This window comes from Anopheles nili, chromosome 2, assembly GCF_943737925.1.
Source record: "Anopheles nili chromosome 2, idAnoNiliSN_F5_01, whole genome shotgun sequence".
Classification (NCBI taxonomy): domain Eukaryota; kingdom Metazoa; phylum Arthropoda; class Insecta; order Diptera; family Culicidae; genus Anopheles; species Anopheles nili.
This window is the reverse complement of record NC_071291.1, coordinates 71,406,913-71,421,353: the sequence shown is the minus strand read 5'-3', so window position 1 is coordinate 71,421,353 and position 14,441 is coordinate 71,406,913. Positions and strand designations below refer to the sequence as shown.

At 46.1% G+C, this 14,441-nt stretch overlaps 3 protein-coding genes across 3 annotated transcripts; 2 read left to right on the top strand and 1 right to left on the bottom strand.

Annotated features, from left to right (window-relative positions):
* Nucleotides 1-469: 469 nt before the first annotated feature.
* Nucleotides 470-2,197, bottom strand: LOC128720756 (uncharacterized). Its single transcript, XM_053814451.1, has 2 exons — nt 722-2,197; nt 470-649 (listed from the first exon to the last, which is right to left on the bottom strand). The coding sequence occupies exons 1-2, from the start codon at nt 2,195-2,197 to the stop codon at nt 470-472; spliced, it is 1,656 nt and encodes a 551-aa protein (XP_053670426.1).
* Nucleotides 2,198-2,769: 572 nt separating this feature from the next.
* On the top strand, nt 2,770-3,859 carry LOC128731870 (uncharacterized protein C16orf52 homolog A). Its single transcript, XM_053825022.1, has 3 exons — nt 2,770-2,886; nt 2,957-3,169; nt 3,248-3,859. The coding sequence occupies exons 1-3, from the start codon at nt 2,784-2,786 to the stop codon at nt 3,433-3,435; spliced, it is 504 nt and encodes a 167-aa protein (XP_053680997.1). The 5' UTR covers nt 2,770-2,783; the 3' UTR covers nt 3,436-3,859.
* A 393-nt stretch (nt 3,860-4,252) lies between these two features.
* On the top strand, nt 4,253-6,591 carry LOC128729913 (glycosyltransferase 25 family member). Its single transcript, XM_053823101.1, has 5 exons — nt 4,253-4,416; nt 4,488-4,716; nt 4,792-5,324; nt 5,390-5,593; nt 5,662-6,591. The coding sequence occupies exons 1-5, from the start codon at nt 4,253-4,255 to the stop codon at nt 6,377-6,379; spliced, it is 1,848 nt and encodes a 615-aa protein (XP_053679076.1). The 3' UTR covers nt 6,380-6,591.
* Nucleotides 6,592-14,441: the final 7,850 nt, after the last annotated feature.

The following is a 14,441-nucleotide window of genomic DNA, read 5'->3' as shown; positions in this document are numbered from 1 at the left end:
TGAAAAAAAAATCTTGCTTCTAAATCCATCATGAAGGTGATTAAACTTCTGAACATCTAAATGTATGTTGAATCATGGTTTGTAAAAGTGGAATTCAGTACAGTTTGGGATTAGTCTAAACATTGAAATATCGTTATACAGTGTGGCACATGTATAGTGTGTGAGAGTGTGGCCAAGGCAATTCCATCGGAAATGTCTCCTACCTCGCTAGCTTTGTGTGTAAAGATTATAATATATTAGCTAAACATGGTTACGATTTGCATTGACTACGTGATAAGAGATTGTTGGTTTGAAATATCCCCCGTTTGGTTGTATAAAATTCGTAATATCGTCTCAGAATTTGGTATGAATTATGACCCTTTGGTACTTGCCTACAACTATAGTACACCCGATGAATGCTACTCTAGCCGTAATGTGGTTGAATGGGAAACACGTTCCTGATTAGTTGTTCATGCTACGGTTGTTGCCGTTAATTAGGTGGATTCTCGTCAATAGATGAGTCCTGCTCGCGAATATAATTCATCAGCGGCACCATGCGGTCCTGCATCGTGGCCGTCGACTGACGCAAGATGGCACTCGGAGGATTTTGTTGCGTCCAGATGCCGTACAAACCAGACGGGTTTCCGGAAGCGTTGTGTGGCTCCGGTTGCTGTTGAAATTCAAATGAGAAACAAATGAGCATAAAAATAGCTCAGAAGCCATTGGGGCACTAAAACCTCACCATTCCGGAGGGTTCCTCCACAAACGGCGGCCCGATATTTGGTGGTGCCATCATCATCATCGGTTGCATCCGATGTATTGGTCGACAGGAGAGTAGCTGAATGGCTTCTACAAGCCCGTCCTGGCTCGTAATCGACGAGTGCCAGGTCGAGTCGGGCGTCGTGCTTTGGCTGCGATCGCCAAGCGATGATTTCGGAGTCGGACCCGGACCTGAAGCGGGCACGGCCAGCTTTGAAATCGGCATCAAGCGTGTCTGGTTCCAGTGCACCGTCGATTTGTCTGCTTTAGCCTCCCAGGGCATCGACCAGCGGCGCATCTGACTTTCGGGATCGAGGGCAGCTTCCGAATTTACTTCACCCGCAGCGGCTTCGGACCAGCGCCGTTGCCCGTTTAGTGTGAAGAGTGGAAAATTTAGTGGTGAACGCGAGCCCCTGTAGAAGGGTGCTTTCATGCCGGACAGATGACCGGGGTTGGGGAGTGGTCCACGGATGTTGTCCAAGTAGCCCTGAATAGGGCTCGGTCCACGGATGTCGTGCGGGGAAGGACCTCGCGTTTGCTCGTACGCAGTCGTACCATGGTCAGACGAGGATCCTTGCGTCGAAATCGACCCGGTGCGATCGTAGAGCCGTGCGTTTTCTTGCATTTTCATGCCGAAGTGCGGAGACGGTGTCTGTGATCGTTGGTCGGCACCGGTGCGAGCGATAGTGGCCGCGGCAGACATCGGGTGTTGCACCATCGGACAGTCGGGATCGTGCGGAAAGCCAACCTGCGTTTGGCACTGATAGCAACACATTAATTGTGCGAACGCGTCACAAGAAGCCACACAGAACTGGTGCTGCAGGTTGATCATAGTTTGCGCGTTGTCCTGCAGAATCAGCTGGTTGTACTCTTTGATATGTAGAAGTTCGCTCTCCTGCTCTACGGTGGCCAACGGTTGCGTCTTGAAATCCTGCAGCACGCTTACGATGTGCGACTTAACCGTGCTCGTCGCCATGACGGACGCACGCGCCAGTTCGTCCCAGGCCGTTATGAACTGAAAGGCCATATGCGATGGGATCTGCGAGGTGGCGAAGGGTAGCTGCGGTATTTGTGGCCCCTGCGAATGCTGTTGTTGGGGCGAAGGACCTGAGGAAAGATTGCTTCCCGATGCCGACGGATTACTGCCACCGGTCGCCGGTTGGTCGAAGTAAGCCCAAGGTTCGAGTGCTGCAATGGTTTGCGCCAGCCGGTACCCGGCGGCACAGAGATTGTTCATTATCTGCAGATAGTTAAGCCACGCTCCAAGGCACTCGCTAACGGCGGATTTGGCGGATCCCGAGCTGCTCGAACTCGTCGATGGTGATATGGAGGAATTGCTGTACGAGAGGGCACCCGAACCAAGGGAACTGCGTGGTGTGGTTTGATTTGGCGGTTGTTGTTGCTGCTGCTGCTGCAGTTGGGGCTGCTGCCCAGTAAGTGGATCGTCTAAATCACTCATGTTTAAGGAACGGAAATAAAGAATATCACGAACTGGAACCAAAATCCGCTCACACCCTGACGAAACCGTACGTTGAACATAGAGTTAAACCCTACAAAGTGGTGCTAGGCCTGACCAATAGGCCATTATTGTTCCGTTGCGCCCCGAAATGTAATCCCAAAAAAGATCTGCAACAGAGGCACAACAAAATGTAAACTAAAATCTTCGTTGAAGAGCAAGTGCAAGAGGAGGAAGAAAATTCCGACACAGTTGACATTTCAACGGTCCAGCAATGCTGAATGAAGTTGAAAGAAAAAACACATTGCCACTAAATTGTGATTTGAACTTATTTTTCAGGTAATATCGATCGTAATCTTTATTTTTGCGAAAAAAACAGATGTATAACAACAATTTGTGAAAACTTTTTTGCGTAATTTTGCGATTATTTAGCGGAGCCCTACAAATGTCTCGCTTGCTGAAAATAGCACCGAATTTGCTGTCAATGAGATCAAAACATAAACATTACAAACATAGCTCTGGTTTCTGCAGTGTAACAGTAGAAAATGTTTTCATAATTTTGAACGTGTAATTCGGAAATAAGAGCAACATGGATAAGTTAACTACAATCAGCGCCGGGCTATTCATGGCAGCTGATGTTTGTGCGATTGTGAGTTTAGCAATGCCAGACTGGATTGTTACCAGCGTTGGAGGTACGATTTTTTTACGGCAATACATCTTTCAAGTGCGAGCTTCCCATAAGAGTAATTATGTTATTTGCAGGTGAAACGAGACTGGGATTGATGTGGACCTGCATGACACTTTACAACCGGCCACAGGTATGCTTCACACCTGAACTGCAACCAGAATGGTTGATGGCGTTGGTATGCATCTTTGTGGGTTGCATTTGCATCACTACGACGATCATTCTACTAGCATCCAGTAACTGGGATCGTAACGTTATACCCTACGCGCGGTGGGTTGGTTTTACAGCAAGTAAGTACCCTGCAAAAACCATGATACAACCAGCTATTTTTATCAAAAACAATAACACTCTCATGATGCACCTTTCAGTGGTATTATTCTGCCTGGCGGCGGTGATATTTCCGCTCGGATTCCATGTCGATGAGATCGGCGGACAACCGTACCACTTGCCACATTCCCACCAGGTCGGAATATCGTATATCATGTTCGTCCTGGCCCTGTGGATCACCGTCATATCGGAGTTGTTTGCTGAGAAAGTTTGCTTGCCACAGTTTTAATATAAGCAGCATCAGTACATACTTTGCCGATAGGGTAACCATTCAATTATGGATCTGTCTTACATGATAATGTATTTATCATTTATATGTATAACTAATCAGTGTATCAGTTGTACCAAAAGCTAGTAGATTACCGAAATTACTTCGTACATGAGCTGAATGTAGAAGTTACGATGGGAATTTGGTCAGGTACCAATCAGATATCTTCTCACAAGTAACTCAGTACTTTGAAGAATTGCTAAAGTAAGCAAACAGTGTACTGTTTCTCAATCAATTGAAAATACTTCTTCATTTCCTAGTAATGGAATTGATCCTTAGGCATTAAAAGAAAAACTGGCATCCATAAAAGATGCTGTTAGTCGTTAAGCGTATGTGTAGATAATTTATGATTTTTAAACATAATAAAAAATGAATCTGCTGTGTATTATTTGATATGTAGCACACTGCATCTTTGTAGAATTTTGCAAAAACATAAACAAACAGCATCGTCCTGTAGCAGAAGAAAATTACGCAGCCAGAAGAAAACATTTTTTGACATTTGCCGCATCTGTTGGGGGATGGTGTTGTTGAAGTTCGTTTTTGTATGCTGCTCAGCAGTTTGTGTGCGTGGCCGCCGCACGGAAAACGCATCTTATTTGATTGCAGTAGAACGGAAGAAGCTGATATGAGTCAAGAAAGTAGTCAGTGATTGCGTCGTATAGAGGCTCGTGTTGCCTGTTAAATGTTATTGCTTTTCACCCCAATGTGTTCGTTCTCACGGTACGGTGGGTCGGTTCTTCCGGTTCCCGGGCGTATTGTTGTTGCGTTGTTTGCAGCAATGTTGCTCTCGTTGGCACCCGTCGAATGCGATCATGCAGAGCTGACGGAGCAGCTTCCGACCGTGATGGTGGCTGTGCTAGTGCGAAATAAAGAACACACGCTGCCATACTTCCTGTCGTACTTAGAAGATTTGAACTACCCCAAGGATCGTGTTTCACTGTGGTAAGCAGAAGCACTGTGGGTAAAAGCAATTGCAATAAGAGTTTTAATGAACCAATTTCTCCCCTGCGCAGGATACGATCTGATCACAACGACGATCGCAGCATCGACGTTACCAAGGCATGGCTCAAAAGAACCACGTCGCAGTACCACAGTGTAGATTTCAAGTACCGTAGCGAGCCAGGCAAACGGGAAAGTGAGAAGACGAGCACACATTGGAATGAACAACGGTTCGCTGATGTGATCCGCCTGAAGCAGGAAGCTCTCCAGGCTGCCAGGAATATGTGGGCTGACTTTATATTGGTATGTGACCATATCGTTGTATGACTGACGTAGCAGAACTTCCATTTGAAGCTTCTTTCTTACGATTTCTCACAGTTTCTTGATGCTGACGCATTTTTGACGAACACAAACACCCTTCGGAAGCTGATCGATTTGAAGCTTCCGATCGTGGCACCTATGCTTGTGTCGGATGGCTTGTATTCCAACTTTTGGTGTGGCATGACGGCAGATTACTACTATCAGCGGACAGACGATTACAAAAAAATTCTCGAATACGAGCAGATCGGTCAGTGGCCAGTTCCGATGGTGCACAGTGCTGTGCTGATTAATTTAAACATTGCCAACACGCGTCATCTTACGTTCGAAAGTAAGAATTTGCCCGCTGGACGGTACGACGGGCCGGTGGATGATATTATCATTTTCGCCATGTCAGCGAACTACTCCGGCATTCCAATGTACATCTGTAATGCCCTTCTATACGGGTACATTATGGTTCCGCTGGAAGCGGGAGAAACCGTACCGGGAAAAGATCTCGAACAGCTGACCAACGTGCTTAGTTACGTCGTTAATGAGTATGGAGACTTGAACTTGAAACCAGATGTGCTCAAATTCATTCCAAATGTTCCAAAGTAATTGAAAATTACAGTGTTCTCTAGCGAATTTTAAAATATTTCAAATTTTTTAATATTTTTAGAGATAAGCTGTCATTATCGCACATCTATATGATTAACCTGGAAAGGCGTTCGGAAAGAAGGGTCAAAATGTTGAAACATTTCGATCTGCTCGGTCTGGACGTGGAGCATTTTCCGGCCGTTGATGGGAAGCAACTGAGTGATAAGAAAGTGCATGATATGGGTATTCGTTTTTTGCCCGGCTATGCTGATCCATTTCACAAACGGTTAGTGGATTGAGCCCCCGTTAATACAACTGATCCAGCCGAAGCTTAATTTTTACTTTCTTTTCCAGTCCTATGACGATGGGAGAAATTGGTTGCTTTCTGAGCCACTACTACATCTGGGAGCGTATGGTTAGTTTGAATCTGGAGGAGGTACTGGTGTTGGAGGATGACATCCGCTTCGAACCGTTCTTCCGTCGTCGGGTTTATGGGGTACTTGCCGACGCTCGTCGAATAGGCGGATGGGATTTGATTTATTTCGGTCGTAAACGTCTGCAAGAAGAGGATGAAAAGTGGATAGAAGGATCAGAGTATCTGGTAAAGGCAGGTTACTCCTATTGGACCCTCGGATACGTCATAACTTTGGAGGGAGCGAAAAAACTACTGCAAGAGGAACCACTTGGCAAGTTACTACCAGTGGATGAGTACCTGCCGATAATGTTCGACAATCATCCCAACGATAGCTGGACGGGTTATTTTAAAAACCGAACGCTACGCACGTGGAGTGCCGCTCCGTTGCTGCTATATCCCACGCACTACACCGGAGACGATGGGTACATCTCGGATACGGAAGATTCTGCGCGGATCGATGGAACGTTGCCCACGATTGGTATCAGCAAAAGCAGCCAAAGTATAGTTAACAACGATACGCGCGATGCTGCACAAACGAGCGAACCCAAGAAAGGCGATAAGGAGCAGCTGCCTAATGCACCGGCTTTACTGGCAGACTCCGGAATCGGACAAGGCGAGCATGATTTGGAATCGAAAAACAGGCGCAGTGAGCTATAGCACACGAGCAAAGCCTTTTGCAAAAAGCATGAGCCATGATAAAGCATTACACCAAAATATTAGAACCATTTGAACAAACGTAGGTAATGAATTGCGATAATATTAACGTGCCTTATAACGATTTTTAGGAACTTTAGATATAGTAATCTCACCAAACTTGCCATAGATTGTAGCGTTGATACAGTTTCCTAAAAATGGAATTGTTCTTAATAAAATAATTTGTTAATTATAACAATCAGCAACCCAATTAGATTTCGTAATTCATAAAATATGTTGATTTAACGAAGCTTAATAATGTTTTTTGATTGAATATTCAACATAGTAACCCCTGTCTAGTCTAGCACACACAGGGTTAAAATAGTGAGATCTTTTGAGATCAGTCTGTTAGCTGGGTTAGCAGCCTGCCCTCGAGCTATTCCGAACTGTGTACGGGGCACCGAAATTTCCTGTCAAAAAAGACAACTGTCAAAATTTGTTATGGTTCGCTCATGGCAGTGGGTTCGGTACGTTCTGTTTTTTTTTGCGATGAAGTGGAAATTCGATTCGTGCAAATTTCGATCCCTACAGCCACTGGTATTAGTTTAAAAACAAGTGAAACACACAGCCAAGTGGAACACGTTTGGTTCCTTCCGCGGTGCAAGACGTGAAAAACAACATCCCCAAAACGCGCGGGTAGCAATTTGCTACAGCTATTGTTCAGTGCGTGCTAGGAGTGAGGAAAAAAAGCTGAAACCCATAGCGTAAATGTGCTTTCGCCAGTGATTAGGCGCTGTGCGGGTTCGTGTTTTTGGTGCATTCTTGACGCCCGCGTATCGTGGTGTGAGCAATAAGTGCGCGATAATGGCGCCAATGTCCATCCGGTGGTAATGTTTTACAATTGATTACACGCTCGGTCGTGCAGTGGGAAAAAAGTAATCATCCAAAGAAGGGAGGCTTACTGGTGCAAGCGAGTGAGGTTGTTTCCATGGCAATAATCCCGTACCGCGCGTAGTGGCACGCACACGCACATACACACACGCACAGGTCATACGGTAACGTTTCCGGTTTTTTTGTTGCGAAAGGGCTCTTTTGGTATTTTTTCGGGAGGTGATAAGATTCGGGTGTGCAAGTAAACAGGATGTGGCGAAGGGCGCCATAGTATTGCAGTGTGCCGCAGAACGAGCCCCCGAGTGGAAAGCGCTACAAGAAAAAGGTAAGTGTTAATTAAACATCCCTTTTCTACCGCCGATAAGCGTCGCATTAGATAGAATTGACATACTGCATCTATCACGTCGATGGTACATTATCCCGTTAATATCTCGTCGAAAGTGAATGCTCTCTCCAGTAGCAGCACCAGCATTTAATAGTAAACTACCACTATGACGCTCAATTGCCACACCATGTTGTTTTGTGGGTGGACGCATAGTTGTAACGTGCGTTCCTTTCCCGTCCATTAGTCGCCTGGTCCGAGGAGCATTTTAGGCCGTTCTATTTTTAACTTCCACTCTGTTCCACCCCCACCCCCCATCCGGCCCTTGGCCGCTTGACGAAAAGAGTAGCCCGGCTTGTAAACAAACCATGTGCCCCGTGTCCGTTTTGCCGCGCTCCATCGGCCCATGTTACCCTGGAACAGGAGGGAGGCGAACGGTGCGATAAGCGATAAGCAATAATTCGATAATGATGTAAACAAAGCCCCACACCCCCAGAAGCCACAACTCCCCCCACGAAAGGATGCAGCTGTGGTTCGGCTCATGTGCGTCTGAATGGATTGATTAGATAATGGCGGCACGAGGCCCTGAACCGTCGGCGTGCTCCCCAGAGAGGTCCAGTATTAACCGGTTGCGGCGATTTATGCGTTCTTTTCGTGCTTCTTTTCTAATCATATTTAGCTTCCCCAGCTGTGGGGTGGGGTTTGGCGCAATCATGCTGCATTTCGAAGCAGATAGCTCAAGAAGGTGGCACATTAACAACTCGCTCCATCACGCGCTAATGGTGGGGTGAGCATTGCTGCATTTGCGGATTTGCATCCGTTTGTCAGTGTGTGCGGCTGTTGAAGGAAGTGCGGAATTTGGAGTCGAATCGGCAACCCCCGCTCCGTATGTGGTCGCGGTGTTTTACGCGCCGGCGCAAATTCTGGCCACCGGATTCGCTTTCCCACGGGAAACGGTCGACCGAAGAAGTACGAGAGCGAAAGGGAAGGAACGAATGAGAAAGGGAGGGAGAGAACCCACTCTATAATCGCGAGTATAGCGACACGGGAAAGCGAGACAGAGACGGCGACCTCTGGGTGTGATGCACTTTCCGATTTTCTATTTTCATCCCGGAAAGGCAATGAACTTGAATCCTGTCCGATTCCTCCGGCCCCGTGCATCGATTGGTGTCGCTGCACGCGACCTCGGCGTGACACACGGAACCACTACAGCCACAGTTCCTGGTTTGCCCGGGGCCGACGATATTGGGAAGGATGGGTGGGTGGCATGGATTGCAGGTGCATTCCTGCACGTTGCCATTCGAAGCAGGAACCGGAACTCGAACGATTCATCAATCTAAGTCGAACGAGTGTTTCGCTATCGTAGGCAGCAGTTATGAAACACGCTAGCTCTCTCGTCTCTGTATGGGTGACAGAGGGCTGCATTAACGGGCATCCGCGCAGTTGCATTTGCAGCGTGGGAATGTGGAAAAAAAATCACTTTCCATTTCCTGTTTTTGAAAGGAAGCTCGATAGGGATGGTGAATAATATCCTTTTCACTTGGAAAAGGAAACAAACCTCCGCAAACGTTTGCTTTACTCTTTTGCCGTGTTATAGTTACGGCTTTTTCCACCTCACTTGAGATTGGTTATTATATATCGACAATTCCATCGACATCCTTTTCTCAGGAAAAACTCATTTATGTCTCATCGAATATGGATAGTCGGAACGTCTGGATGCTAAGAATACTTTCCAGGATCCGTCTGTTATACGGTTTCCATGGCGAGGCGCCCGAAGTTCGTTGCTTCCCGTGTCCACCAGTACATAGATGAAAAACCCCGGTCCGGGTGTACGCTTACCGGCGTGTCACATGGTTGCATCACCACGCCCTGGAACCTGGTGGAACCCGATCGATCGATGACATTTGCCTGCCCCGGACCTGACCTAGGGCAATGCCTCGTGAAGTTCATTTTTGCAAACGAGATCATTGAACACACAAACGCGCCACACCTGAAGTGGGTTTGTGCTAGCAGCTGTGTGACATTTTCTGCAGCAAAAGTCCTGGTACTGCTGCATGAGAGTCCATTCGCTTTGGTTGTCATTTTCTATTTTTGGGTTAAATGTCTATTAAACATATATTTATTTCGTGCTTAATTCGGTTTCAAAGGCATCGACGGAAGATCCTTCGATGTCGTTTCTTGTCATATTTTGGGAAATTATTCACACCCAGCATGGCGATGGCACCGAATTTCCACCGACCCATTCCTCGGGAGCCTTGCACTTTTAGTCGGAAAAATGTCGAAAACAGCGGTAAGCTTTAGTCACGTTTTCACCAAACTTGCCTGAACTTTGCCCTTCCCATTCGCCATCTCTTTTCGTCACCCGTGAGTGTTCTCTCTTTCTCGTGCTTTCCGTGCCCGCCGGGTAGGTCCGGTGGAATGTCCTTGCGAATTCCATTGCACCAAGGTGTCGGTGTTAGTGTGAGAGAGTTAAAGGACTCCCCATTCTCCGCTGCTCCTTTCTCTGGCCCGAATCGCAAGGTCGTCCTCCAGGGGGTGTTTTCTTTTTTTTCACTTGTGCAGCCCTGCACCACGGCCAGCGTTACGATGGGCAGCGACCCGAATGTTGACCCTATTAGCTTAGGTGCATTGCTGTGGAGCCACGACATCGTGCGATAGGTGTTCCTTTTCTTTTCCTTCAATTTCATATCGCTAGTACGGTGCGAAGTAGAGGAATATCGCCCCAATCACCGTTGACGCTACTCGTCCACGTTGAAGCCAACCTGAGCTGTTCGTTTGTTCGTTTTGATGGCAAAAATCGCGTAATACATAAACCAGAACCTACGACAACTATGGCTTGTGAAGCGAGCGCTTGTTATGTGGTGAATGTTACCAGTTATGTTTGGGAAAGTGCTTCGAAATCGTTCGGATGACGAAAGCGATTGATAATCCACTGCTTCTTCCTAGAAATGTTGAAATTCATTTGTTCTATTCAGTAGGATAACGCCTTTGAGCTGGATAATATTTGTCCCTTCTATGTCAGAATCGAATGGAGTTGCTTAGCGAAGAGTTAACATATCTTTATTTCTCCCTGTAATCAAATAAAAAGTTCGTTTATTCAGGCAAATTTGATTTTGTTTGATTCTTCCGTTTACGTACCGTTACGTTGCAGTTGCTCACAAGCTGTACATGGGCTCAGCTATATAGTCCTTGCATATTTTCGGGGTCATGTGTGTCAACGCCTAACACCGTACGGTTAGTGTGCGTGAGAGAACCCCAACACGGGTACATATCCTGGGGCAATGGACGTTCGGATGCAATTTGTTTCTCTTCCAAACGGGCTGCATCTGCAACACAAGGGTGAAAAGCTGCAAAGGATAGTACGAGCATCGTTCCATAGTCAGTGTGCGGTCAATGTGCCGAGGGGCAAGATTGTTTTGTATACTTTTGTGTGTGAGAATTTTTACACTGTATCAAGAAGCATTTATTTTAGGTACTTGAAGGTAAACAATATTTTTTTAAATTTTAACTTTTTATCAAATCTTGGTGTTTTTCACGAAAAGGACCTAATTTAATTTGATTTGATAGTCAATTTATCGTGATTCCTAACAGCTTTGAAGGATTGATTATTTAGCAGAAAATAAACCGATCGTTTAATATAATCGACCTGTAATGATATTACATTCTCCTTAACTGCTCCACATCTGGCAGCTCTTCGTTTGAATTTCGATTCTGTTAATCATCTCCCCGCAGTCGATCAATCCGGTTTTCTTCGGCTTGAACCAGATTAGAGCAAGCGAACTGACCGACTACCGGGTGAAGTGCAATAGATCAGATCGGTCAAGTGGAAACCGGGCGCCGTTTCTCGCCGATCGCTATGGAAGTGCCGTTTCGCGGCTCAAAAAGAAGTGGAAACAGATTACCGCGTGTGTGTGTTTGGTTGAGCTTTGGAAACGGCAGACAGAGGGATTTGAGCGGAGTGGAATGTACAGAGGAATGCAAGCGCGTTAAATAATAATAATCCACAATACCCGAAGCCCCTAGCTTGCGCGGTAAACTAAGGCAAAGAAGAACGAAAGAACGAGCGCATGGAACGAAGGAACGATAAACAATATAAATGCTAAAATTGCTCGAAATGAATGTTGCCGTAGGTCGGGGCCCACATCGGGAGCATGTGCCCTCACGGTTTACCTCTTCTTCTGCCTGTTTCAGTGGTCTTCCTTGCGATGCTTTTCCATGCTTTTCCTTCACGCATCCTTCACGTTTGAGGCAAGCTGGTATGCTGCAAGCTGTTCGATCGATCAGGCTGGGCACAGTGCTCGGTTAGTGTGTTTGTTAGCGATGAAACCTTGCGGTGTGTATCTGTGGGTTTATTGGGCTATGAAAATAAATGATGATCGGCCCGACGGATGTGATCCCCCGAGTGCGAGCTCATTAATATCGCATTGGAGAATTTTAATGGTCATTGAATCCAACATCCTGAACCCTTTTTGCGACGAGAGGCAGGTACGTGAACCTTCAAGGGATCGTGTTGGGTAGCTATTAGCCCTATCTCAAGAAGTCGTGCGCTCTTGTTTTCTTTATCGCGTAAGAGAATGGAAAGGTTCGTAAAGACTGTTGCTAATCAGTTAAAATATGAACCTGTCCTTTACGAGTACGTTGAATAAATCAGTTTTAGCCGTAAATTTTGAACAATTATTGCAGTGACAGCCAAGGTAGAAGGAACAAACGGGTTTTTGATATTAAATATTTAGGCAGACAAAACTGTACCAAAAATCTATTTTTGTTACTTCTCGTTCGCTTGATCCTTGGGCTGTTCGTTTCATTATGCAATGTTTTCATAACAGAATTGATCATTCGTTTATTTACCAAGTGATGATGGTGTAATAAGAATGTGGTGGTATGATAAATGGTTCCTGTGTCACTGCATTCGATAGCGAATGTCCGCTGCGAGAGCGAGAGTTATTTCGCAAGGACGAAAAGCATCGCATGTCATCACTCATTGCCACCAGAGATGATGCTTTGTGCAAGATCTCAAGGATTCTTCCGTTGGAGTTGAATAATCGTGAGCCAGGGAAAATGGTATCGGATGTAAAGTGCCTGATGGAAAACTTTCTTTGATTTTTTAAGATTAAAAATTGTTAGCCAAATGGATTCAAATCAAATTTGTCGTAATTAGGACATGTTATGGTTCCAGTTTAGGTATATCCTGTAGGAAATTTGTTTTGCTTACATCCTATCCGCCATGTGCGAAAACTGTGACGTAGGAATTGGAGGCAAAGCTTTAGCCCGCCCGGTTGGTTAGTACGGTGGAACTCATTTCGTCTGCGTCGTCTGTTATTCAAACGTCCTTGACCCCTTGCATTACGTCAGATGAACCGTACAGAAAACGGATGCTTTTCGCGGCACGGATGCGAACCACGTTGGTCGTGAGCGCGCGTCAAGTCCGCGGAAAACCAAAGAGAACATAATAATCATCTCACTCTTGGACACTGCGTGGAAAATGGCAGTACGTGGCTGGGGTTTCCAAAAATTTGAGCCATACGTTGGCGCCCCAGCATCGGTTCCAGCTTCTTCATGCTCCTGCCAAGCCACGATTCGGAATCTCTCGGAGTCCTTTTGCTGCCCGTCACAACAAGCCATTGGAATTGCAGGATTGCGCTCCCAGACGGAACTCATGCTCCAGCGCAACGAGCACTCTCTTTCGTCCTTGGGTTTAGTGCCAAACCCTCCTCAGGTTCTCATCGGTGCGCCTGGGAAGGATGCTTGGTGCATGTTTTTGCCCAGGTGAAGTGATCCTTCCAAATATTCTAGATGAAAAAAAACGCCTAAGAACTCATCCCCCATCGAGCTTTCGATGGAGCTTTCGCGCTCCAGAGATGGCGAGGGAAAGTGATGATTTTTGGAACACGACATCCCTTTTTGTATCGGGTTTTACAGGGCCAACTTCTTCCGCTCTCGCGGAGAAAGAGCTTTTTCCTGCATCCGAGCTTTTCCTTTCAAAACATTTCCTTTCGTTTGCGGCACGCTGGAAGTGGTGTGAGGAAGCGACAAGGAAGGAAGTACGACGGTGCTGTTGCTGTCGTTATTGCTGTTTAAGGACTGGCTTTGTCTGGCTGTTCCTGACAAGACGTCCTTGACTAGAGGTCGCAGGTTCATTGGACCAATTCGGCCAGACGGGTGGGCAATATTTTATGCCTCTCTCCCTTTCGCGACCTCCAGATGCTCTGTTTGGTCTCTCACGCTTTCGCCGTTTCCCAAGGCGTGTGTTGATTTCCGCAAAATCTTCTTCCTGATACCGTCTGGAGGTGGAGTATTTTTCGTGGTAGCGCTCTGTTCGATTCCGGTGGCTGGATATTTTTATTACTACCGCGTGCAGTACTCCGTATAGTAGGTGGTGGGCTTTTTTCTGATTTAAGGTACACTACTGGCACGGATGCCGTGGATTAGTGAAACCCCGGGTGGGTTTGTAATTATATTTTTATGACAGTTTTAATTACACTGTGTGACGTACGATTAATAATACCAAGTAGAGATTACCATTCGTGGGATTTGTCTTTGGAAAATTATTCCAATAGCGTTATTGTAAACTAAATTAATATTGAACGGGGAATGCTAATGCATCGAAAACTTTAATTCATAAATTTACAAAAAGGCCTGAAGAATGCCATGATTAATTTATGCGTAAAATCAACACCTGTCGGAAGCATTTCCCAAAGTTTACCTCCTTCATCAATGTTTGGAATCCTTTCAACGTTCCGTTTTGTCTGATACTCTCTTTCCTGCCATCTTCTATCGTTCCTTCTCTGCCGGTCCTTCACAACACGAGAATTTGTTTTCACGGCTCAAGAGGGCAACGGCCGTCCGTCTGCCGATGTCGTCATCCGCAGTGAA